Below are 24,480 nucleotides of genomic sequence, written 5' to 3'. Positions count from 1 at the left end.
AATGACTGAACTGAATGACTGAAAAACCCGAGGTTTATTGAAAATAAATGATGGCACACATTGAGTGACTGGGATAGCACCAAAACCACCTGAAATAGTCATCTCGTTACCAACAGGTCCAGCTTTTGACATTTGGCCTTGAGTTTGTGGGTTTAACTTGGATTTTAGGAACTTTTTCTTCTCACAGCGAGAGGGGCTCAGGCACTGGCACCAACGGCCCGGGGCAGCGGCGGAGCCCCCGTCCCCGGAGGGATGCAGGATGCGGGGCACGGGTGGGCAGCAGGCTTGGCGGCGTGCTCGAGGGGAAATGGCCGGGCTCGGTGGATTTTGAGGGGGTTTCCCAACACGGGCCATACCGGGATGGACGGCGCGCGCGCGGCGGGAAACGGCGGCGCGCGGGGGGGGTGGCCCCGCCCCGCTGTGGGCGTGGCCTGGGCGGGTGCTGAGTCACGCCGGGCCAGCAGAAGGGCGCCGGGACGCCCCGCGCCTTCGTGGGGGCGTGGCCTGGCGCGGCGCCGTATAAAAGGCGCGTCGGCGGGCGGGCTCCCCTCACAGCGCGTCGGCGGCGGAGCGAAGCGGGTTCCTGCGTCAACAGTGCTTGGACGGAACCGGCCGCGCTCGGGCCCGCTGCCACCCCTTTCCAACACCGCCGTGTATACAGTCACCGGAGCAGCTCAGCCATGGCAGCGCCCCCCTCTCAGGTGCGCCAGAACTACCACCAGGACTGCGAGGCCGCCGTCAACCGCCAGATCAACCTGGAGCTCTACGCGTCCTACGTGTACCTCAGCATGGTGAGGGCGCGGGCGCGGCGGGGTGAGGGAAGGGTCCTGCGAGGGATAAAGGGGCTGCACGAGGGCCTTGCTCGGCGGGGGGTTCCTGGGTGCTGGGCGGTGCCTGCGCGCCCAGCTCCTCCTCCTCCTCCTCTTTCTCCGCCTCCTCCCCCCCGCTGCCTTCAGGCCCGTCTGGGCTGTCCCCTGGGTGTAGGTGAGGCCCTTTTATCTCGCCTGCTCCGCGGGCCCCGCGGCCGTTGCCCTTGGCGGCTCTGTTATCAGCCGCGCTCAGCGCCTTTGCCCTTGGGGCCGGGCAGGGGAGCGGGAGGTGCCTAACGAGGCTCTTGGCACCTTTCCCGCAGGCGTGCTCGCCTCCCAGGCTCGGGTTTTCCTCCAGGAATCGGTAGGAATCTGTGGTTTCTTTGGGCTCTCTGTTTACATGTCTCCTTTAGCCCGAGGCGCCCATTATAGCCATTCCCTGACCTCTGTGCAGCAATCCTGGTGCTTTGGGCGTGCTGGGACATTGAGGCTTCCTAGGGACACTGTGCTGTGTTGTGGCACGTATTTTGTAGCTGTTTTTCTGTGTTAATTAGATTCTAAGCCCTGTTTTGAGCTTCTCTTGGTGGGTGATAGTGGTACACAAGCGCCGGTGCTTTGCCTCGAGCCTCGAGGCCGCTGGTCTAAGAGCAGAGAGTAATGTAGTAGGTTGGTAAATAATTGGCAGTTCATACAGAACTTTCCATTGAATCCTGGTAATGGTTCTGACCAAGGAATAAACAAGCTGTGTCACGGCTTCTAACTGCAGTAACAGTAACTGCTTTCAGAAAAGTAGCTTAATTCATATTTTAGTTGCTGTTAAATTAATATTGTAGTTCAGCTTATCTCTTGTATTTTAAGTGTCACTTTTGTTTCCCCGCAGAATAGTAGAAAGTGTTTTCCTTAGTCTAAACCCTGGAAAGCCCAGTGAAGCAAGAGAGCTTTATTGCAGGAGTACCTAAAAGTTCTTGGCTCACCTTTACGTGATGTTGCAAGTCATGACCCTGACTTGCTATGTCGTCATTGTAAACAAGCTCAGGCAAACAAAGGGAAGATTTCTCCTTGGAAAAGGCCTTTCAAGGCTGCAGTTTAATGGTGCTCAGAACAGATATGAGTGGGGTTTCAGGTTTTTTTGGTTTTGTGTTTTTAGAACTGAGTCAAGGACACAAACACCATTTTGTGTCCTTGGTAGGGGTGCAGGTTAAAATTTAATCCTAGCTGGAAAAATCAAATTATACTAAGAGGAGAATTGTTCCACACTGCCTTTCTGGCCTGGGCTTGGACTGCAGCCATCCTGAAGCAGAGGTTTAGAGCCTGTGAACTCTTTTTTTTATTTTTCAGTCCTACTACTTTGACCGGGATGATGTGGCTCTGAAAAACTTTGCCAAGTACTTCCTGCATCAGTCCCACGAGGAGCGGGAGCACGCTGAGAAGCTGATGAAGCTGCAGAACCAGAGAGGCGGGCGCATCTTCCTGCAGGATGTCAAGGTGAGCTGGGGGCTGCCTTCAGCTGGAAGGGGATGAATTTTCCTCTGGCTCCTCCCCAGAAGGAGCAGCAGCTGGCTCTGGAGAGGCACAGTAATTTGACATGTGGAGCAGTTGGATTATTTGTGCTGATTGACTAATAAAAAAGTGCTGCTTGTGTAAGGAGAGGGTGCTGAGCCCCGGGTTGTTTGCTGTGGGGTGAGGGCAGAGCCAGAAGGCAACTGGTTCATCACCATCATTAAACTTAACACAGAGCAGATGTGCTCTGTGCACTGTTTTGAGAAGTGGGACTTAAGGGTTTGCTCAGTTCTGTTCTGAGGGTGCACTTCAAACTTTTGACTTTGCATAAATGCCTAAACTTGGTTTAGGCTTTGTGAGTGATCTAAAGGCTCTCCACCCTGCTGGTCTGTGGGTTCTTACAGAAAACATGTCCTGTGCTTTCCCTTTTCAGAAGCCAGACCGTGATGACTGGGAGAATGGCCTGACTGCCATGGAGTGTGCCCTGCACCTGGAGAAAAACGTGAACCAATCACTGCTAGAGCTGCACAAATTGGCAACCGAAAAGAACGACCCACACGTAAGTGCATGCTGAGGATCAGCGTGGCTGTCCAAGGGTGTGTCTTGTAACTGTGTGGCTTTGGGGCTGAGCTGTGTCCCTGGTGTTGTAAAAGCTGTGAGCCAGGAGTGCAGCCCTTCCAGAGTTTGGTGGGGTTATTGCTGTCCTTCCAGGAGCATTTCTAAAGTGACAGGGACTTGCTTTATTCCCCCTGAAGTGTCTGTGAGCAGTCTCTATGGAGACCATTTCTGAGGGGGTTGAGTTCCATCTTTTTAAGGCTTTTTGTCATGACGGTTTTTTTGCCACAAAATTCTAGAGTTGCTTTGGAATATTAAAAGCTCTGGTGTTTCAGAACAGTGTCTGTAAATACAGAATTCTTTTCAGATGGAAGTTCTTGGCAAGGCTGGATTGAGGTTACTTAATATCAGGAAGAGATTAATACATGTGGGATCCAAGCACTCTTGGGAGTGTCCTGCCTAAGTTAGAATGACTTCTTGAAACAAAACCAGTGGTGTGAATCCTCACTGCTGTGAGTTTGCTGTGCAGTGAGGGTGTCTCAGATCTGTTCAGGAGCTTGGCTCATGCTTCCTGCCGTGAGGAAGAGGAGAGGCTTCCTGAGCTGCCTGGCTCTGCAGGGTTCTGGAGCAAGTGAGCCTACCTAAGCCTGGCTCACTTTGATCTTGTTCTGCAATAAAACTAGAGGCTGCTTCCTCTCAGCTTGAAAATTCTGCATCCTCTCCTTTCCTTAGAGAGCCTCAGTAGGGTTTCGGGCCTGAATTCAAACCTCTGGTCTCCCTTTCAGTTGTGTGACTTCATTGAGACCCATTACCTGGATGAGCAGGTGAAAGCCATCAAGGAGCTGGGTGACCACGTGACCAACCTGCGCAAGATGGGGGCCCCCAAATACGGCATGGCAGAGTATCTCTTCGACAAGCACACCCTCGGGGAGTGTCACAGCTGAAGCCTTGCCAAGAGCCATGCTGTGGGTTTCACTGGGACTCCTTCTTACTGTCCAGCCGTGCATGCAGCTTCAGCTACCTAGATAAACAGTTCCATACTCTGTACCAAATATCCCCTGTTCTGTTCATGTTTTATGTACTGCCCTCCAGCCAATAAAGTGACTTGGTTCCAGCTGGCTTTTCCTGTTTAGTTTGGAGGGAGAGTAGGCAGCTGTAGTGAAGGCAGTGGGAGGTAAATCTGTTGTGTGACATGGGGGATTTGCAGCGGCTGCTGAAGGCAGAAGTAGGAAAACCTCTGTTGTTTCTTTAAATTCCTTGCAGGGAACTAAAATGAGGAAATGAAACCAAGGTCCTGGGCTTGAGCCTCGCTTTTTATTTTCTGAGGGTGGGCAGTAAAAATCAGCTGAGTGATGTCTGCTGCCATCCAGCTTTCTCTGAGCACTGTCAAATTCCTGGTGGGAGATGTGGAACTTCAGAAGGAAGCAATGTGCTGGGCAGATGCCTGTGCTGGCAAGCCCTTACCTTGCCTTATCCCAGTACTGGAAAACACTAGCCAGACAGGACTGGAAGAAACACTGTGGGTCTGCATCACAAGTGATGGGACTTTCTTCAGTCCCTTACTTTTCCCTGGACTATCTTGTTAGGAGTGCAAGTCCTGCTTGAGAAAGGACTCAAGTTCTCATTCTTGCTGTGAGGAGGAGGGTGGTATCCATGTTAACTGTGCTCCTGTTCTGGGGTACACCTGGCTGGTCAGGCTGGTACCTGCAATATTTAACACTCAAAGTCTTGTTCTTTTGCTACAGGTCGGGTTTTTTGGGTGCTTCTGTTCCTGTTGCAACATGAGTTGTGTCTCATGCTGCTGCTGTAGCTGAGGCCAGGAGCAGTGTGTCCTTAGTGCTGGTTTCAGCCCAAGCTGAGCTCCAGCTGCATGTCCAGCACCTCTGTTTGGGTGAGTGCCAAGATAAGGCAGGTATCCCATGGATTCCCCTTTAGCTATACTGGTCTATCTGCTCCTCCCCTGGGCTTTCACTGGCCTCCAGGATCACCTCCATCAGCCCCACGTAGTCACCCTCAGCTAGGGAGATTCCAGAGTCATTGGGGGATGGACTCTCTGCTCTCCTGGGCTCTTTAGGAGCTGGGGGGTTGGTATTTCCATTCCCAGTGTCTCTCATGTTCCTGGAAACCTCTGGGTGCTGGTCTGGAGCGCTGGCTGCATCTTCCAAACTGAGGCTGCGAGCCTCAGGGCCCAGGTTGCCTTTGTGGGACCTTTCCAGGGCTGGAGAGGTGACAGGAGTGAAGGAGAAGCAGAGGGAGGTGCTGCCTCCGGGGGTTTTGTTACTGGGGGTGTGAAAGGCACTGGAATGCTCAGAATTGGGAGTGGCTGAGGCCGTGCTCTCCAGGTTTAGCCAGGGTGGGCGTGAGGCTTTGGAGTTCTTCAGGCTTTTGAAGCTGCCGTGCTTCTCATGCTCAGGGGTCTCTGGTAGGAAGGGGAATTTGGGGCTGTTGGATGCTGTGGACTGTGCTCCTGGGCTTCCCGTGGTGGCTGCTTCCCTGGAGCTGCTCTTTCCTTCTTCTACTGTCACAGCCACAGAGTCAGGACCTTTGCTCCGCTCTGTTGGCCAAACAAAGGTTTCCTTTGCAGCAGAGCCCAGGGAGCTCTGGCTCTTGTCCACATCGCTGGCCCTGGAAGGGGAGGCGTTGACAATGACATCCCGAAGGGAAGTGGAGCACGCAGCGATGCTGGAGAGTGCCGGTGGCTTCTTGCGCCCTTGGCGCCGGGAAGGGAAAATCATGGGGATGGAGCTGATGGGCGTCTGCGGAGCGCTGTAGAACCCAGGCCTCTCGTAAAAGGGGGTGGACATGAAAGCATCAAACTCCCTTAGTTTTCCCTCTTCGCTGTCCCACTGCTCCTGGGAGTCTCCTCTTGGCTGATTGATGCCACAAGGACTTCCGACCTTCCCCATGTCCTGGTAGGTATAATGGGAGAAGGGCGACGCGGGATCTCCTCGCCGGCGCAGCAGGTTCATCCGGGAAGAGGACCTGGAGAAGTTTGGGGACTGGACACCCAGGAGACGGCCCAGGTGTCCCAGCAAGGGAGTGGAGTGGTTGGCCTCCTCGTTCTCTTTAATCTGCTCCAGGGGCTGGAACTCCATCTCTTCCTTCTGCATGCTGGGAAAGGCAAAGTGGACTGTTACACAGCCACAGGGGGAGGGGAGGGATCTCCTGGAGAGGCTGGCAGCACTGGGAATGCTGCTGCCAGTGGCAAGCCTCTCCCTGTATTGCCATTAGCCCCCCAAAAAAGGGATGCTCATCGTACAGGTGAGTGAGGAAAAGAGATTAGATTTATCGTTTTCCATGGAGAATGTTGGCTGTCGTGGGTGAGCCTAAAAGCTCCTCAAGTGTAATGTCCCAATAAAACCTGATCCAGGTGTTGTGACACTTTGTCCCTGCACTCACCTGATGTCAAAAGTGGAGCCCAGGAAGGATGGGCGCTTATACTCAGCAGTGGCTGCGGTGTAGGGTGGCTGGGGATCGGGCTCGTTCCAGTAGAGGTCCTTCTCCAGAATGGGTAAATCCTGGTGCATCTCATCCACTGCCATGAGGGAGACCTGCGGGGGACAGCAGGAATGTCACATGGGGTAAGGAGCATTTTGTGTGCCTGTTATCGAGGGACAAAGGAACACGGAGCTGGAGGAAGCGGTGCAGCACGGAAGCCAGGCAAGTGGCTGGGGTTGCTGTGGTTTCCTGTCATTTGGGTTGTTTCTCACAGAGATTTGATTAATTGGAAGGAAAATGGTGCTGAAGGAGACAGGAAAGCAACAGACTCATTAGGACAGAAAGGTGTGGAGTTACTGCATGGCAGAAAGCAGAGGAGGCAGTTTTAGATGGACACAGGGTAAGGAAGGAGGGGCAGGAATGATGTGTCATTCAAAGGCAGCTGGGTCCTGAAACAAGCAGCCTTGATCTATCCCATGTGCCAGAGCATGGACTGAAGCTGCAGGCAGCCTCTGTGTACAAAGATATGCCAGAAGCCCCAAAATCCCTGCTGTGCATTGGGAGGACCTCTCCCATTGCAGGCAGGGAGGTGAGGCAGAGGTGTTGCAGGGGAACTTGGTCACTGTCCTGCCTTGGTGTTCCTCTTCAGGTGAGGCTCACCTGGTGAATCTTCCTCCCCTTTACCTGCAGGTTTCTGTCAATGAGCCAGTTGGCTTCAAAGTCATCGTCGTCCTCCCCAAAAGGGTTGATGAGCTGCTCAGCCACCTGCATGTGGAGAGCAGACAGCAGTCACCATTGTCATCCCTGCCCTTTTCCATGCAGGGAGAAGTCAGGTGTGATGTCCCTTGAATTCCAAGCCATGGTTTTCTTCCCAAAAGGGGGTGTGTTAAAAGTGGAAGCATCCCAGGGACTGGGAGACACTGGAATTTATAATAACTCCCCCCAGCTTTTTTCCCCTCTAGTAAGGACCAAAGCCTAGGAAAAGTGCAGCTGGTGTCCAGAATGAGGCAGTTGGAAAATTAGAAAGTCCTGGCACTTCCTCAGCCCCTCTTGGCTTCCTGTTATTGCCCATAGATCAAAGAACACAGCAGGGTTCCTGATGATCTCACACTGGGAAAAACCCTTGGCTGGGTCAGATTCCAACTCCAGCGTGTTTTCTTGGACTTACCTTTAACCAGCCAGCATAGAAGAAGAATTGCAAAAATGTAAAGACGGGCACAAAGAGATCCAGCTCATGGCCTGGATATGCTTTCTCTGGATCCAGGAATTGCCTCCCAATCAGACAGGCCAGGAAGAAGCTGTAAACGGCCACAGTCACCACCTGGGAAGAATGCCAAGGGACACACCAGGGCAGCGTGAGTTCCCAGCATCTCCCTTCAGTTCCACCCCACACAATTCCAAAGCCAAGCTCTGTAGCCTCTGGGAAGCCTTGGATTCAGTTCTGACAGGCTTTTTGCAGGAGGATGCATTTCCCTGCAGAAAGCTACAGGCATTCCCTTTTCCCTGCAGCTTTTATGTACACTGTGTGCTGTCCCTGGAATGATATCTGTTCAGGTGTCACAGGCCAGTGACAGCAAGCACATGACATCCTGGATGGGTTGGAAGCTGTCTCATGGCTCAGTCCATGCTGGCAGGCTGCTTCCAAGTCTGGGAAGGGAACCCTGGCACTTCTATTTGCTCCTTCCATCTCCTCATGCTGAGCTTTTATTAGTATTTTCCTGCCTGGATTTCAGGCTATGCTGAGCTTTGTGCTTTTTCCTGTCACCACAGGACTGGAAACTTCCCCTTTTCAAGTTAAAAGTAACCAAGAATCTCACGTGGTCCCTTGATATAAACAAGGGGGTTCAAAACAGGAATATACTTTACATGTTCCCCACTAACCTCTGGCACTGCCAGAGCAGCAACAACAGCTCCTATTTCGTGGTGAAGGGCATCCCTGTTATCTGAGCAGCTGGATTGTAGGAGACAAAGGAGCAAGGTGGTGCCAAAGTGTCTGCCTGGGCTGATAAACAGCTGAGTACACGCCTGGCACAACCTTCCCGGGATGTGATCCCTGCAAGGTGGTGCAGGGAGTGTGTCTGTGTGTTCCTGTGTTTTCCATAGGTCTGTGTGGATTTGTTAGCGCTGGATAGAGGTTGTTTCTGGAGAGATGGATGTGTCTGAGTTAGGGAAAGCAGGCTGGGCTGGGTGTGTGCTGAGGTACCAGTGGAAGAGAGATGATGTGTGCAGGTGGGGGTGAGGGATTCAAGAGTAACCTGCATTTTTCACAATGGGTCAGGTAGGAAGCACTTCTACAAAGATAGGCTGAGAGAGCTGGGGTTGTTCAGCCTGCAGATGAGGTTTTGGGGAGGCTGTGGCCTTCCAGTACCTTACAGGGGCTTATGGAAAGGAAGGAGAGGCACAGGCACTTTTTACACAGGCAGACAGTGATAGCACAAGGAACAATGGTTTTAAACTGATAGAGGGCAGGTTTAGATTAGATATGAGGAAGGAATTCTTTACTAAGAAGGTGTGAGTCCCTGGCATAGGTTTTCCAGAGAAGCTGTGGCTGCCCCAGCCCTGGGTGCACCCAAGGCCAGGTTGGACAGGGCTTGGAGCAAGCTGGGATAGTGGAAGGTGTCCCTGGATGAGCTTTATGGTCCCTTCCAACCCAGACCATTCCAGGTGTGGGTGTAAGTGGGCATGTGCACAGGCAGTGGTGGAGCAGGGAGATTCCCTTCTCACCTGGGTGTAGACCAGAGGGATGCTGATCCAGTCATATCCATAGAGTTTCCCACACTGGCTGCGCAAGGTGTTGAGCTCCTGCAGCAGGGAAAAGGGAATGGCATGTGAGGATAACTTCCCATCTCCTTGCAGAGCCTCTACAGCACCACTGTTCTGCATTGCTCCAGCCCTTCCCTTCTGCTTATACCTTCTCTGGAAGGGGGTCTCAGTCTCAGCCTTGGAGGAATTCCCTGCTGCCTGGGTGTCTCCCCCTGAGCCCAAGACCCCTTCCTGGCTCACTTCACAGCAGAGTTTCTCCTCACAAAATGAGCAGCCAACAGGTGAGGCCAAGAATACCCTCAGGAGCATCCATTTCTCTCTCCTGTCTATAGATAAATATCCCAGAGGGAGGTTTCTCTGTCTCTGGGGAGATGAATGCTGCTCCAGGGAACAGACACCACATGACTTTCTCTGCACATGACTACCCAGAAGGAGGAGCTGCTCCAGAGCCTTTTTCTGTGCAGCTGGGCAGGGATTGTTGCCAGGTCTTGCCTGTGGAGCATGGCCTGTTGCCCAAAACTATCTAAGAGTTTTTAATAGCCATGTTTTCTACAGGACCTCAGTTGTTGAGGATGTTTTTGACCTCTCCTAGACTTCCAGATATATTCTTCCTTGTGGCTTTCCATCTGGATCCTAGAAACCTCCACGGGCATTGGCTGTTCTGGAATGTGTCAAGGACCTGTTTCATAGGTGCCTCCCGTTCCCCAGGATCTCAAAGACCTGCCTGTCCCCTCTGTCACTCACATTCAGGATGCCTTGGAGCAGCACGCTGTCCCGGATCCTGCCGTCATTCCTCGCCTTCACAGCCAGGTTGGAGAACCACACACACGGGATCCAAAACTTGTTGTGGGGGGAATTCAAGCTCTCAAACTTCTTGTGCTCTTCTGGTGTCATGAGGCCTGGATGGAAAAGAGCAGCTGGGAGGGGGATGGACATAGAAGGCAGAAAGAACTGATCTGGTCTGAAATGAAAACATCTGAATCTCAGGTGGATGCCTCGGCCCTCCCTAAGAATCCCAGGAAAGACTCAGAATTTGGGAAGACATGCAGAAGGACAAGTCTCCTTGTTAAAACATTGAGTCATGGAGGTGGGATAATGGGATTTCACTTTGGATGTCTGCAGCACATCAGATCAGAGCCATCAGGGAGATAAAACATTGCTGAGGGTGCAGCTGCCTGGTGTCCATAGATACTTGCTGAGAATGGGATCATTTGTGTCCCTGAAGTGCCTTTTCTTTTTAAGAGGCCAGCAATATCACATCTCTGTGGATTGCCAAAGGAACCCAGACAATGTGGGCAGACTGGGAACTCTGCTGCACCTTGAGGAGCATCTCCCAAGAAGATGCAGTGTGCTCAACAATTAAGCTCAGAGACTTGGGGCTCGAATTCCCACCTGCCCTGAGGGAACAGCACCACCCCATTTCCAAAGAACCTTTCCCAGGGCCCCCTGCCCCTAGAGGAGCAGCAAGGAGCAGTGCTGACCTGCCCTCACGACGTGCTCCATGCTGGGGAAGCGCTTGTAGACGGCGGTGCTGACGGAGCGCAGGATCAGCACGCTGACCAGGTTGCTGTAGCGCATCAGGGTGCGGCGCAGGAGCCTCCCGTACTCGTCCTCCCCATCCACGTTGCAGGACACCAGGTTCATGATCCGGTCTGGCCATGGGATGCTCTCGTACTGGGCCCACCAGCGGGACACCACCAGGGCCACGTAGAAACCTAGAGGGGAGCTGAGAGAGTCAGGCATCTGAAAAGAGCTTCTTCCTCCCACTCTGTCTGATCTCCTTCTCTTCTGCTCACACATGGATGGGTGCAGGAATGTCTGGAGGGGAATTCAGTCCTCCATGCTAAAAGGAGGCTGGATTTCATACTTCCCTTCCAACCTAAACTGTTCTGATTCTATGAAGCAGCCTTAAAGATGATCTCATTCCAACCTCCTGCTCTGGACAGGGACATCTTCCACTGGACCAGGTTGCTCAGAGCTCCACACAGTGTGGCCTTGAAAACTTCCAGGGATGAGGCAGCCACAAATTCCCTGGGCATATCTGGTGCCACTTGGAGCTTGCTCTCCTGTGCTGGGGACGCTCACAGCTGTGCCAATAAAGGATATATCCCACTTGAGGAGTTTTACAAAGGCAGAGGGAGGGACCTGCTCTGCCAGCTGAGCTCTGCTGAACCAAGGAGAAGAAATGCTGTCCCATTCCCCTCCCTGCTGGATTCCAGGCAGCTCCTTACCCAGCACGAAGGACACGGGGATTAGCTCAGCGTAGCTGTTGCAGTACAGCGCCAGCTTCTCAAACATCAGCCTTTGGCTCTCGCTCAGGATCAGCCTAAAACGGACAAACAGAAGCAGTTCTTCCTATTCCTCCTCTCTCCCCTCCCCTTCCCTCCTCTGAACAGTCTGGCAAGTGCCTGCCCAGCAGGATCCCTGCCCCAATCCTGTGTTTCTCCTGTGTCCTGCCCCAGGCCAGGCTGTGGGTGTGAAGTTGCTCACCTGTAGACAAGGCTGATGGTGAAGTAGAGAGAGATGAAGATCAGGAACTCGGAGTAGAGCAGCTTGTAGATGCTGCCCTTCCACTGGAGCAGGAGCTGGGAGAAGGTGCCCAGGCGGGCATCTGCCACGCGGTTGGTGTAGGTCACTGTCATCACAGCTCCTGTGCAGGCACATGACAAGCAGGACTTGGAGCTTGAGCAGGAGGAGACACAGGGACATCCCAGGTGTCCCACCAAGGAAGATGGGAAGGAAGGAGAAAACAGAAGAAGCTGAGATCAAAAGCTGGGTAAGATGTAGGCAGCAGCACAGAAAACCAGGAGGAAATTGACAGCAGGCAATTAATTTGATGAGTTTGCCATCTTTTCTCTGTCTTTGGTCTGGTTATAGTGACCGAGAATGTATTTTCTGGTGGATCCCTTTGTTTTTAGTATTTGATTTTTGTCAGCATTCAGGTTGGGCTAGTTGGTTGAAGAGGACAAAGCCATGTGCCACCCCCTTTGACAAAACACTTGTGGTAAGATTAATCTCAGGGTCACAAACTGCAAAGTTTATGCTTAGCCCAGTAATTTTCTTAATATGTTTTTTGTTCCAAATATGTTTCTGTAAACCTATTTGCTGGCAAACATCTTCCTGAAATACTGCTGGGGAAAAAAAAAAAAAAACCCAACCCAAAGGAAAGGAAAAACCCCAGAAAGATTTCTTGGAACTGATCCAGATGAAGGCATCCCAGCAAGGATAGCTATCTGCACTCTGCTGGTCCTAGTCATGTAGGCAGAGCAGCCTTCCCTGTTGGAGATCTATGGGATGGAGTTTGGCCAGGCTCACAGGGCCCAAATTCCAGCAGCTCCACCTCCCTTCTCCTTCAACCATATGTTGCACAATAAATCACAGTGGCTGAAAAATAGGCATTCAGGCTCCTGAAATGCTCCCCAGACATGCAGCATCCCCATTTCACTTCTAGTCTAACTTGCATAAATAATTCTTTCTAATCAATTAATAATCAGACTCGTGGTTGCATAAACCTGACTTTATTTTAAAAACACTCCAACAAACAACAAGACACCAGTGTTATCTATGCCAGGCAGATTGGTGAATGATTTCTTGGGTTAGAAATAATTATCCAGTGTGAACTATTGGTATTTCTGAATCCTAACATGTCACCAGGCATTGCTATTTAACAGAGGTAATAACTTTAATGATTATGGGGCCTTGGGCTCTTCCCTGAATGATGGGGATGAAGAAGCACTTCAAGGGACAGACCACACCCTGAAGCAGCTGAAGGCAGGTAAGTTTGGGCCCACCTTCCTCATTTGTTTCTCATTTAAGCATCCCAGTGAAAGATTTAGATTTAGATGGGGACAACTCAGGTCCCAGTGAGCTGCTGCTGTGAAGAAAACCAGAAAAGTCTGGATTTTTGGCTATTTCAACCAAGCAACACCTTTGTCCTAGGTTTGTCTTTTAGGTGCTGCTCCTCCTTTGGGTTTTCCTGTCGTAACTTAGGTCCCTGAGTCCCCTCTTAAGGATGATACAGAGGAGCAGAGCTGTCCCTGTCCCCAGCTGCACAAATGCCCATTTCAGTAAATCCTCGTGTCCATTCCATATGAACTTCTGGGTACAGAACTTGGAGGAGTAGGTTTTAACAGCCCCAGAGGTTGAACCCACAGGCTGCCCACACGGGAAAAGCATGCCCAAAACCCCATACATTTTTGGGGCCCCTTACACAAAGCTGCATCTTTTCTCTGGGCTTTAGGGCTCGAAAGCGCTCAGGGAGATTCTTTGTTGCGTAATTCAAATACAGATTCCCTTTTTTACCAAAGAAGGAAAACTCCAGCTCTTGGCCATGTAAATAATGGATGTTGCCCACCTCTACTCTGTTCTGCTCCTGTGTGGGGATATGGGGCTTTTCCCAGTGCTTTTCCCTCCAGCCCTGAATGGGTAAGGCACCTCCCTGCCCACCTGCCAGCCTGTGCTGAGCTGCCCTGGGGTGTCACTGGGCAGCTGGCACATTCCATTAGTGGCTGAGGTCTGTGGTGGGAGGTGGCTCACTGGGACACCGGAGTCAGGATGGGCAGGAAGAGCCCACCCAGGGAGCTGCTGCCTGTCACTGCCTGCATCCCCTGCTCATCCCTCTGGACTAACCAACACACCTGGAAGTCGACTGACCTGGAATTCAGTTGTGGGAGCCCACAGCAAGCAAGATTCTGGGACATCAGGTGCATCACCCACCACAAACAGACCCTAGCAGGTATTGCAAAGACAGACAACGAGCAGACAGAGCAGAGGGATGGAGCCAGAGGAAGTCACAGATAGGCAGGAAGATGGATCTCTGCAGGAGAGACTGATCCTCCTGCTGCTATTAGGAGGACCAGATACTCACAGTCATGGGCTCCTGAGCCGTGCTGGAGGCTGGGGAGGTTTGGTCCTGCACGTGTCCCCGCTGGGTCCTTTGTGGCCTGGGCCACCACCCGCATCCTCGTGCCCCCTTGGCTCATAGGGGGATTGGACCTGCCCCACACGGTGTGCTAAGGAGCCTGAGACCCACTTGGGAGCTGCAGCCGGTCACTTGATGCTGTAATCCCTCCTCATTACAAAAGAGACTCTGTTGTCTTTTGCCCTGTTCCCTCCTAATCTTCTGAGTAAGCCCTGCGTGTTTATAGAGGCGGCCGGAGGAGGGGGAGGCAGGGCTGGCTGCTCTGCTGCTACTAACTCCTGGCACAGCCATGGTGGCTGCCAGAAGAGAGGCATTTTTCCTCTAATTCTTTCCTGTTTGGTCCCTCTCTCCATGTCACAATCTTACAGGAACCCCAGGAGATTATGCAGGGCTGGAATTTTCCACCAAGGCTGTTAAACACGGTGTGCTTGGGGGCTGCCCTCTCTTCCCTAGGTCAGTGAAACACCTGGTTCATGCTCTGCTTGGCTCTCACAGGACATTTCCCTGTCATCTCTCACTGTCCCTGGATGAGTTTGCCACCTCTTCCAGCTGTGGTTTGGATGCAGAGGATTTCCACTCTGCCACTGGTTCTCCGAGACTCTTTCCATGTGTTCCCTTTCTTTTGCTCCTGCTTTTCCAGCACTGCTTGAGAGCTGTCACTGTGCTTCCTTGCACAATATCCTGGGAAACACTGGTCCTTGCCTTGCCCTCAAACTTCTACCAAGCCAGGGAATTCCTTCCCTCTGTCTTTCCAGGGTCCTTAGTCCCTTTTCTTCTCCTTCCCAATTGTGACGGTCCTTCCCTTCTACCACCTCCTAAATGCTTCTGCTCGGGTTTTAAGGACATTCCCCTTCCATGAGGCTCTGAATCAAAATCTTGTCTTAATGCACTGGTCTTCCATCGTTTAGGCAGCTGTGGGACACTGTGGAGAGGGAACACAGGTCTCATCCTTGCAGGTAAGAGCAGCTAGAGACCCACGCTCCTGTAATAACCAACTTTCTCCTGTGCTTTGTCTTTGACACTCACTTAACATCAGTAGTTGGGATCAGTTTGTCCCAGTTGCAGTTTTGTCTTTCCTGTGACTGATCCTTGACACGAGGGGTGGGCTGTTTCACTGCTCCTCTGGAGCCAGGTGCTGCCTGGCGTCTGCCTGATGTGGGATTTCTGGTGCAGTCCTGGGAATTGCTGCCAGTGGCAGGGAGAGCATAGTTTAAAATGTGGATCAGTGCTCTGTGAAGGCACATGAGAGCAGGGGGACCCTCTCTGAAGGGAATGTGGTCTACTTCCAGGGCTGGAATTGCTGAACAGGCAGGCTGAGCTAGATCTTGAGGGTCTTAGGGTCTGAACCCTCATCCCCACACACAGCAGGAGACCAAAATGCTTCAGGTGAGACATTTGCTGCAGCTGTTGGGAGCAGTTTGGCTGCTCCTGGGGACGTGGAACAACAACCCCCTGAGTGTCCTGCTGTTTGTGGAGGGATGTGCTGGCATCTGGGGGCCTCTGCTGCCCTCCTGTGAGAGCAGCTCTGCTGGCAGCTCGTGAGCTCCGCAGCTGCCCTTGGGACAGCAGGAAATATGTGTGGAATTTAATATTAAAGTAAATAACTGAAGGGCTACCGGCGTGGCAGAGCTGCTTGGATCTCTTTCGACATCTCCTGTGGCCTCAGACCCTGAGGAGGAAGATGGTCTGAAAGCCTGCCTTGCTCAGCAGAGCAGGAAGCAAAGAGGTGGTGACATCCATCCTCAGCCTCAGAGCTCTGGAATCATCCTCATTTTCTCCATGCTAAAGATGTAGAGATTGAATCGCTGTGCTGGGAGTTGAATCCCTGCTTTGGGAATGCCAAAGGGCCACTCTCAATGCTGAGTTAGCAGCAGCTGGCTCCTGGGAAAGGCACAGTGCTCTCCTTGCTCTCTCCCAGAGAACAGTAAGTGTTTTTAGGGACAGCGGGTCCCAGAGCTTGGTGAAATCCCTTTCCCTTCTCCAGTTTCAGTGCTGGGATAGACACGGAGGCAGCTGGCATCGGAGGTGTCTCTCCAAACTACATGCTTCCTTGAAATCTGATGTAATTTAAAAAAAAATTGAACTGGGAAGTATCTGGGGAGATGCTGTTTTTCATGGACAGGATTTACTCAGAGGTTTGAGCTGGCCAGAAATGTTTGAAGAGGATGCAGTGACCCTGCAGTGCTTTTGTGAGGACCCCCAGGCTTGTTCCCCTTATGCTGCAGAATTCCTCACTAGTTCTTGCTGCCCTGTGCCAAGCTCCATCTGACCCAAATGCATTTTGCTTTTAGGGGCTTGGATGGTGACAAGTCTCTCAGTTTGCCTCTGATGTTGCACAGTTCAGTGCATACAGCATGAAAATGAAGGAAGGGTCCTTAGTGAGGTCCCTCGTCTCTTGCCTTAGGTATTGTGGTGGGGATTAGGTGCCAAAGGGAGGATCAAACATGCTGGTGTTGGAAATCAGAGACCCCAGAGGAGCCTTGCTGCAGCCCTTGCAGCCAGCTGAGCAAACATGTGGCACAGCCAAGGAGCCAGCCAGGAGGGGCTGGAGGGAGCCTGGAGTTTCAGGCCATTTGTTCTCCTTTCCATGCCAATACCATCTGGTTTGAGTTTGCTGGGTAAGGGGTGTCAGCAAGTCAGATTCTGCTTTCCAAACTCAAAGATAATGCCTGTTCTTCCTTCCCTTCCCAGCCTCTGTCTGGCTTTCTTTTTCTTTTTCTTCTCCCCCTTTTCTTCTTCATCATTTCCCTTCCTTGTATTTCCACTTTCCCCTTTTTCCTTTCCTTTTCTGCTTCTCTTCTGGGAAGAAGAGGGGAGTACTCTCTCCCTTATGACAAGTTACTTTTTCAAGTGGCTGGGATTCAGCACATCCACCTCAAAGCTTCCTGTCAGCACTATCAGTTCTCATCCTTCCTGCCTTTGTTGGCTCCTGGAAGCACTTCTACCTTTCTAATCCAAGGACCCTCTGTTGCTGCTGGCCAAGCCTTGGGAGTTAATAATTACAAAGACTAATTACATCTGGTGCTGCTTTGCAGAGCTGAAGATCTTTCCCCTCCTCCCAAAAGTTCTCTGAAGATAGCAAAGGTTGCAGCCAGAGACACAAACACCCCGGACACTCCGTTCCCAGACTTCAGAGCATGGGCTTGGCCCGTGCTGTCCCTGTGGATCCCAGCCATGAGGCAGGGCAGGGCTGGAGGTGACACAGACACCCAGGAGATGCTGGGACAGAGAATTGCTCCCTGTGTGGTATCCACAGAAAAATCCTACAGTGGACACCAGGATCACCATGTCTGACTCTCCTGCCTCCGGTGTTGGGTCTGTCCCAGTGGCAGAAGATGGACAGGCTGAGAGCAGGGAGGGAGCTGTCACTGTGTGTGAAGGCTCCAAAGGAGAACGGCTGCCTGGAGGGAAGCCCAGAGCAATGGCAAGGTAGGATGTGATGGGAAATGTCCTCTGAAGGCAGCAGCAGTTTTTGGTTCAAAATTTCAGTGCTGTCAATCCACAGGTGGCAATGGGATCCGCTGTGGAACAGGAGTGACAGCAGGAGTGATTTGGCTGTTGGGTTCTGAGCCCAATGTTCTACTTGAAGTATAAAAACCCTGGACAATCAGCAGCTGATTTTCCCCCAGCCAGATTTCCCCCATCCTTCCACCTCCCTGCGTTTACATCCCAGGTTTCCTCTCTGTATTGGCTTTGTATGGCACCGTTTTGGTAGTGGGGGCTACAGGGAAGCAGAGATCCACCTGCAGCCCATGGAAGAGCCCACGCTGGAGCAGAGGCATGCCCGAAGGAGGCTGTGGCCCCACAGGGAGCCTGTGCTGGAGCAGAGTCCTGGCAGGACATGTGGAGAGAGTGGAGCTGCCTGTTCCTGACCCTGTGGAAGGGACCCACGCTGGGGCAGTGCATGAAGAGCTCCTTGGAGAAGGAGGACTTCTCCTGTGGGAGGAACCCCAGGCTGTAGCAGGGGCGGAGTGTGAGGCATCCTCCTCTTGAGGAAGAAGGAGCAGCAGAGACAGCAGCCCCCATTCCCCATCCCGCTGTCGGGAAGGAGGCGGAGGAAGCCAGGAGCGATTCCGAGCCGGGGACGAAGAGCGGAGCGGAGGGACGGCTGCCGGCCATTTCCTTGCACCCCCTCGCTGCCCCGCGGTGAGTGGATGGGTGACAAACGCCGCTAGCTCGGAGCCCAGCCCGTGCCGGTCCGCAGGGACCCCTCGGCCCGGCGGCGCTCAGGGCGCAGCCGCGCCCGCATCACGTGGGCGGCGGGGCCGCGGCTGCTCGGGATCGGCTCCGGAGCCTGCGGGAGCCGGTCCGCTTCTGGCTCCTCCGGGCTCGGCTCCGCCGGAGCCTCCGCTTCTGATCCCTCCTGGCTCGGCTGCGGCTCCTCCGGGCACGGATCCGCCGGAGACTCCGGTTCGGGTCCCTTCGGGCACTGCTCCCGCTCCGGCTCCTCCGGGCACGGCTCCCGCTCCGGCTGCGGCTTCTCCGAGCGCGTCTCCGCTTCTCGCTCCGGCTTCTCCTCCGGACACAGCTCCGGCTTCTCCCGCGGGCTCCCGGTGCGGCTGCCCCGGCCATGGGGGCTCTGGCGGGCGCGCCTCCGCCGTGAGCAGCATCAGCAGCAGCGGGACCCAGCGATGTTGCGGGGGTAGGTGCGGGTCTGGACGGGGAAGGAGTGGCGTCCGTGTGCCGGGGCTCTGTGTCTCCGTAGAGTCCTGGAATGGTTTGTGTTGGAAGGGGTCTTGAAGTTTCTCTTCTGCTGCCACGGGCAGGGACACCTTCCACTAGACCCGGTTGCTGCAAGCCTTGTCCAACCTGGTGTGGGCACTTCCAGGGATGGGGCAGCCACGGTTTCTCCGGGAAATCCAGTCCATCACCCTCGTAGGGAAGAAGTTGTGTGGAAGCCAATTAAGGAGGTGGAATACGGAGGCAGCAGCATCTCCAGATACAGGACTTGGTGTTTCGTTGCTGGGGCAAAGACAAGAAACGCCAGTGTGTGTTCTGCTGTAATATAATAACATAATATAACAAAACACTGTCAGATGCTCTGCCAAACATTTGAGGAATGATGCTGAGCACACATGGGATGATGAGCCACTCTGGACTGATGCTGGTCCATGGTGGTGCAGGTCAGGCGTCCATCCCGGTGGGGATGGAAAAGTCAGGCCCTGCTCCCAAACCTGGGGGTAAGAGTTTAACCTGGAGAGAGCCGGAGGCTCCTTACACAGGAAACAACCCCGTCGGATCAGCGCTGCAGGAAACATGTGGGGCCCGCTGGAAAAAGTGCAGATCCTGCACATTTTTTTGCTTTTTCTACAGAAACCAACTTTAGAAGGTTGTGGGGTGTTGGGAATTTTTTTTTTTTTTTTTTTTTTTTTGTGTAGGTTTGCATTTCGTGTCAGAGCATGACTCTTAGGATATGATCCATTTTTCCTGGAAAGACAGCTACTAGTCAGCAAGAGAGGGAGTGTTTCTGGTGGTCCTTTGGTCTCTGGGGTTGGATTTCAGAGCCCCACCCGGACACTGAGCAGAATCCAGCATAGCCAAGGCTTCCACAGGGATTCTGTTTGCACGGCATGGAGAAAGAATGAGCTATTCCGTCGTAGATGATTTTCCAGGATATGTTTTTGGCATTACAGAGTGTGGGTGGGACTGTTTAATTCCTCCATGTCCTCCAGTTTTCTTCCGTAGTGTGTGGAAATACGCTGAAATATCTGTCTCCTGAGGCAACTTTCAGCTGAGAATTAGAGAGTCACAAAGGAACAACATTATTTTTCCTTCCTGTGGGTTAGATTAAGTGTATTTGTATCAGTAGACTGGTGAAATGTCCCTTTTCCTTGCTGCTTCTTTTAGTTATTATTTTTATCCTCCGTTCTCTGATTTCGTTGATCGTTTTTGGTGTGAATTCTTCCCAGTGTTCAGAGAGTTCTCCATGTGTGCTTTTCCACATTGCTTTCCTATGATACCTGAGCTGATTTAGCTGGGAGCTGCAGCTTTGTTCCCTTTTTGAAAGGTGGCTGGGGACAGCTGTTGGTCTTGGAGAGCTTGGGGGACACAGAAAGGGAGAAATTAGAGTGGAAGAGGTGATAGAACACTCTGGGAGATAAGCCCAGCCTGTATGGAGTCAGAGCAAGGGAGAAGAGCGTGGCCTGGCTGGAGTGCAGGAGAGGAGAACACAGAGAAGGGGCAAAGGGACGAGGAAAAAGTGAGCCTGTGCAAAAAGAGGTGATGGCTGCTCTGCAGGAGGAGGTGGTGGGTGAGGAGCAGTGACCAGGAGTGTGGGAGGAGGTGCACGAAGAGAAGGGCACCAGAGCTTGTGAGCCAGAGATAAGCAGCAGCAGGTTAATCTGCAGGGCAGTGCCTGTGTCTGGGCAGGACAGAAAACTTCCATGTGGGGAAGGCTTGGACACACTGCCCCTGCCTTCAAATGGAGGGAAATACTATGGGGAGAGTTCAGTGAGGAAGAGGAGAAATGCAAACACTGCAGTGACAGCAGTGCCCTGCATGCAGGCACTCATATGATGTTTTCCATTCCTAAAACTTCTCCAGCATCTGTGTTAATTTGGGAGCTGACAGAGCCCTACTGAGCACTGGGGTGCAGTGTCCTGGGTCACTCTTCTGGTTTCTTCTTTCTAGGATATCTCTGCTTGCTGGCCACTGAAACTAAAAAATAGGGCTTTGACTCAGCTTGGGGAAAATACACTGGTTTAGACAGCTCTGTGGGGGATTTTGATGGGAAATGGGTGGGAAAACAGGTTAAAATCAGTTAAAAATAGATCTTCTCCTTCTGAAGCAGATGCAGGGGGTAGAGAAGGCTGGGTTGGCAGCAGAGGGGATTGGGGTCTTTATATTAAGAACGGGAAAGCTGTATTCCTTTTTTACTAGTTCAGTAGGGAAGTCTGACCTTAGGTCTACTGGGTGTATTCTGGAATCCTAAAAATTTATCTGCAGGTTGTTTCTCTTGGACAGCAGGTGAGAATGGGATCCCTGGAGGAGCTGTCCTTTGTTCTCCTGGTTATTATCCTGAGTTAATATGGACACCCTGCCAGAAGGGTAGAGCATAGGGTTGCAGGGCAGAGGAACAGGTACAGCTGTTGCTGCCCAAATTCTTCCCCATCACCCTCCCTGCCTCATTCCCACTGCCTGTGCCTGGGGCTGGATGTGTTGTGAGTGTTGGAGGAAGGCTCTGGATCACCCTCACACTCATTTTCCATGTGCTGTTACCCCCAGCCAGGTCAGTTTTGAGGAAGAGAGCCAGAATCCACCCGCTGTGGGACACTGGAAGCCCCTGATGCCATCCAAAGGCAACAAGGAGGAGGCAGAGAGTGGATGCCAGGATGCTGGAGGTGTGCACGAACCCCAGTCCACGGAGCAGCTCAACGTGTCCCGGCTGCGCAGCTCCTCGGTGGAGATCCGGGAAAAGGGCTCGGAGTTCCTGAGGGATGAGCTGCACAAAGCACAGAAGGTGAGCCCCAGGGTTTTTGGGAACTCCTGGGGAGGGTGGCACAGGTTGGAGCAGAGGGGGCTTTTCTGGAGGTGGTGACAGGAATCTTGGTCATGGATCAGGTGCTGAGGTGGGGAGGAAGGGCTGTGATTGCCAGGCTGGGGCAGGACATCAGCATTTCTATCCCTCTATTTCCTCAACAGGAGCTGAAGCTCAAGGACAAAGAATGTGAGAGATTGTCAAAAGTCAGGGAACAGCTGGAACAGGAGCTGGAGGAGTTAACAGCCAGCCTGTTTGAGGTACCACCCTCTTCCTTTCCCATCATTTCTTAAGCTAAGCTTACATCCAGCTCCTTTAAGACAGGCTTTCCCTGGACTTCCAGCTCTCCTCCCACAATTTCCTCCTCTCCCTTGTTGTTCTTTCCCACTTGGAGAAGCAGAGCTGGGCAGTGGTTCAGGTGGAGTCTTTACCTGGATTTCCGTCCCCTTCTAGGAGCTGTGGGGTGGCATAAAGAGCACAGTAGTTATGGTTCCAAAATGTGGGAATGCCTGGAGCTGGAGCCAAGCATAGCTCCCTGTCCTTCTCCATGCCTGCTCTGCAGTCTGGGCATCGGCTCTGTAATAGAGATGATTCCCTGGCTCATCCCAGCCCTTGCTGGACAATAGATGTCCTCATCTATTCTGCTCCAGTGAGTGTCCAGAAGGCTTGTTGGTTGTTGGTTTTGTTTTGGTGTTTTTTTGTTGTAATGGGATTCTTGCCAAGCTGTATCCTGGCAAAATCCTGTCCACCAGCAGCTCTAATGTCTGGATCTGTCTGGATAACGAGGAAAGCCAGAGCCCACCTGTACATTTGAAATGCAGGGCTGTGAGAGCCAAGGAAGCACTCCTTCCCAGAATTTTGGCTGCCTGAGCACAGGGTGATCCTGGAGATCATGTAGCCAAGGGCTGTCCCCTTCCTTTGGTGGCCTTGGCCAGATGCTGTTTCCAGACTGCAGGGAGGCCCCAGCAGGCTGCATCCCACTCCCCTCTTCCTGTGGGTGAAGCTTCTAAGCCAGTTTCCACCATTTGGTCCCCACGTGAGCTCCAGCTCCTGCTGTGTCACAGCCAGCCTGGGGCAGTGGGACCAGCTGCTCTGAAAGGGAAGCAGGAGCAAAGTGCAATAACAAGGCAGGCAGGAGCAGTGCCCTCACCATGACATGGAGCAGTGAGTGTGGATCAGGATCAGAGCCACAGGCAGCAGTCAGGGTCAGGAACCAGTGCAGGGATCACCCAGCAAGGCTGCAGTGACTGCAGGAACCAGGCTGAGGTGAGGCTGGAGTCACAGCTGTTGGAATAGGGGCAGGCACAGGTGTGGTGTGGAACAAGTGGGTTCTAAGGTCAAAGCGATTCCCAAGGGCAAGGAAAGGCAGGTCCTTGCTTCTGGCATTCTTCTCAGCAGCCCCTATCAGTGAGAGATGACCTTGGCCAGCTAAACTCCTTAACTTAGCCAGCTACACTCTTGGAAATGGGATGCACTCCAGGTTCTGGCACTAGCAGCCTTCTCTGGGAAATTCTGAGGGAAGGCTCTGCACAGCTGAAGGAACAAACCTCCTGGATGTGGCAGGGATGTCTGTCTGTCCCCTTGCCTGGAACATGTGATGTGGCAGATCTGGGACCTGCCTTGTTGGCTGTGTGAGCTGGGGTGCAGCAGGTGGATTAAAACTCTCTCTGGTGCAGGAAGCCCACAAGATGGTGAGAGAAGCCAACACCAAACAGGCTGCGGCAGAGAAACAGCTCAGGGAGGCCCGGGGCAAGGTGAGTGGCTCTCTGTGACTTCATTTTTGGGGTTGGTGTGGTGGCATCTCTGCCCAGCCTGGCCACAGGGCTGTTTGTTGGCTGAGCAGAGTGAAGTGCAGCTTCGTCTCTCTGAGATGCTGTGGTCCCTTTCTAGCAGACACTTGAGTAGAGGGAAAAGGCCTCACAGACATCCTTGCATTGCAGTCTCCTGCTGATCCAGCTCTCACTGGGGAAATGGATCCACAGAGAAATAATGAGTTCAATTGTCACAGCTCTGGGATGGAAGGGTAGAGCAGGAACCTGGGGAGTTGGAATTTCCTGACATGGCTGAACCACAGGGCTGCCCAAATGGCTCCATCTTGAGGAGAGAGAAATTTCTTTGGAGTGATTAGTTCTGAAAAGAGCCTGGGACAAAAGGAGTAGATTCCCAAACAGCTGCTGTTTAAAATTCTGGGTGATGGTGGCACAGGGAGGATGGGAAGAGACTTCCTGGTTGGGCTTGTAGCTGCTTCCCTGTGGTTTCAATGTTTGATGGGATGCAGCAAACTGGAGCCCAGCATGTGCTGAGGGTGACTCTTGCTTGTGTCCCAGATTGACATGCTGCAGGCAGAGGTGACAGCCCTGAAGACGCTGGTGATCACATCCACGCCATCCTCCCCGAACCGGGAGCTGCACCCTCAGCTGCAGAGCCCTTCCAAAGCTGGCTTCAGGAAGGGCCACGGGCGCAACAAGAGCACCAGCAGTGCCATGGTGTCAGCTGCCAGCCAGAACGTGGCTCCAGAGCCCGTCAGCCGGGAGTGCAGAGAGGTGGGTCAGGGACATCGGCTGTGTCGGCCTCGGAGCCACCGCTCTGGGAACTCCGGGCTTCCCGCAGAGCTCTGTGGTCTCACTGAGCAGCTGTTCATGCCCTGTTCCCTAAATTTGTGCTGAGGCAGGCACTGGAGGGCTTCCTTTTGTGGGGGTTTCCTCTTTGTCGGGACAGGAAGCAGTCGAGGGATTACTGAGGGGCAGATCCAGGGGTGCCAGTGCTGTGAGCGGATGTGGAGAGCTGCTGAGCAGAAGCCAGTTCCACTAGCCAGATGTGGACACAGCTGTCCTGGGAAGCAAATAGGAGGCACTTGGTCAGGAAAAATGAAACTGAAGAAGAATGTGCTGCAGGAATATGTCTCACTAGGGATTTTTTGGGAGCTGCAGCCTGTGTCGTGAAGAATTGTTGAGGGAACACAAAGGCTTGTTAAAGATTCGGATCTGTCATTTCTTCATGGAAGCAGCTTCCACAGG

At 52.8% G+C, this 24,480-nt stretch overlaps 3 protein-coding genes across 9 annotated transcripts in view; 2 read left to right on the top strand and 1 right to left on the bottom strand.

The window, feature by feature from the left end:
- Nucleotides 1-540: 540 nt before the first annotated feature.
- On the top strand, nt 541-3,978 carry LOC121354753 (ferritin heavy chain). Its single transcript, XM_041469594.1, has 4 exons — nt 541-791; nt 2,148-2,294; nt 2,743-2,868; nt 3,650-3,978. The coding sequence occupies exons 1-4, from the start codon at nt 681-683 to the stop codon at nt 3,806-3,808; spliced, it is 543 nt and encodes a 180-aa protein (XP_041325528.1). The 5' UTR covers nt 541-680; the 3' UTR covers nt 3,809-3,978.
- A 783-nt stretch (nt 3,979-4,761) lies between these two features.
- On the bottom strand, nt 4,762-11,707 carry LOC121354754 (bestrophin-1-like). Its single transcript, XM_041469595.1, has 9 exons — nt 11,556-11,707; nt 11,297-11,391; nt 10,547-10,780; nt 9,810-9,964; nt 9,027-9,104; nt 7,471-7,623; nt 6,987-7,067; nt 6,264-6,415; nt 4,762-5,975 (listed from the first exon to the last, which is right to left on the bottom strand). Exons 1-9 carry the CDS (start codon nt 11,705-11,707, stop codon nt 4,796-4,798), a joined length of 2,280 nt encoding a protein of 759 aa, XP_041325529.1. The 3' UTR covers nt 4,762-4,795.
- A 1,721-nt stretch (nt 11,708-13,428) lies between these two features.
- Nucleotides 13,429-24,480, top strand: part of RAB3IL1 (RAB3A interacting protein like 1) — a 24,838-nt gene continuing 13,786 nt past the window's right edge. For 3 of the 7 annotated variants that reach the window (XM_041469582.1, XM_041469584.1, XM_041469583.1), the window contains exons 1-7: nt 13,466-13,800; nt 14,355-14,439; nt 14,895-14,942; nt 21,211-21,445; nt 21,628-21,723; nt 23,140-23,217; nt 23,791-24,006. In XM_041469582.1, the coding sequence (XP_041325516.1) occupies nt 13,620-13,800; nt 14,355-14,439; nt 14,895-14,942; nt 21,211-21,445; nt 21,628-21,723; nt 23,140-23,217; nt 23,791-24,006 (939 nt within the window). In that variant the 5' untranslated portion in view covers nt 13,466-13,619. Of the gene's footprint in view, nt 13,801-14,354; nt 14,440-14,894; nt 14,943-17,021; nt 17,416-17,491; nt 18,629-20,778; nt 21,066-21,210; nt 21,446-21,627; nt 21,724-23,139; nt 23,218-23,790; nt 24,007-24,480 lie in introns of those variants that run through there. The other 4 variants (XM_041469587.1, XM_041469588.1, XM_041469585.1 and 1 more) reach the window with 4 other exon arrangements.

This window comes from Pyrgilauda ruficollis, unplaced genomic scaffold (assembly GCF_017590135.1).
Source record: "Pyrgilauda ruficollis isolate IOZ18807 unplaced genomic scaffold, ASM1759013v1 scaffold237, whole genome shotgun sequence".
Classification (NCBI taxonomy): Eukaryota; Metazoa; Chordata; class Aves; order Passeriformes; family Passeridae; genus Pyrgilauda; species Pyrgilauda ruficollis.
Note: the sequence above shows the minus strand (reverse complement) of the source record. Positions and strands in the feature narration are given on the sequence as shown.

What these genes read in the sequence shown, in the direction of transcription:
- LOC121354753 (XM_041469594.1), top strand. Translation starts at nt 681, where the DNA reads ATGGCAGCGCCCCCCTCTCAGGTGCGCCAGAACTACCACCAGGACTGC. An exon ending in TCTTCCTGCAGGATGTCAAG is followed by an intron (nt 2,295 to 2,742) that starts GTGAGCTGGGGG and finishes TTCCCTTTTCAG; the next exon opens with AAGCCAGACCGTGATGACTG. An exon ending in CCGAAAAGAACGACCCACAC is followed by an intron (nt 2,869 to 3,649) that starts GTAAGTGCATGC and finishes TCTCCCTTTCAG; the next exon opens with TTGTGTGACTTCATTGAGAC.
- LOC121354754 (XM_041469595.1), bottom strand. Translation starts at nt 11,707, where the DNA reads ATGACAGTGACCTACACCAACCGCGTGGCAGATGCCCGCCTGGGCACC. An exon ending in ACCATCAGCCTTGTCTACAG is followed by an intron (nt 11,392 to 11,555) that starts GTGAGCAACTTC and finishes TGTCCGTTTTAG; the next exon opens with GCTGATCCTGAGCGAGAGCC. An exon ending in TGCTCCAAGGCATCCTGAAT is followed by an intron (nt 9,105 to 9,809) that starts GTGAGTGACAGA and finishes TCCCTGCTGCAG; the next exon opens with GAGCTCAACACCTTGCGCAG.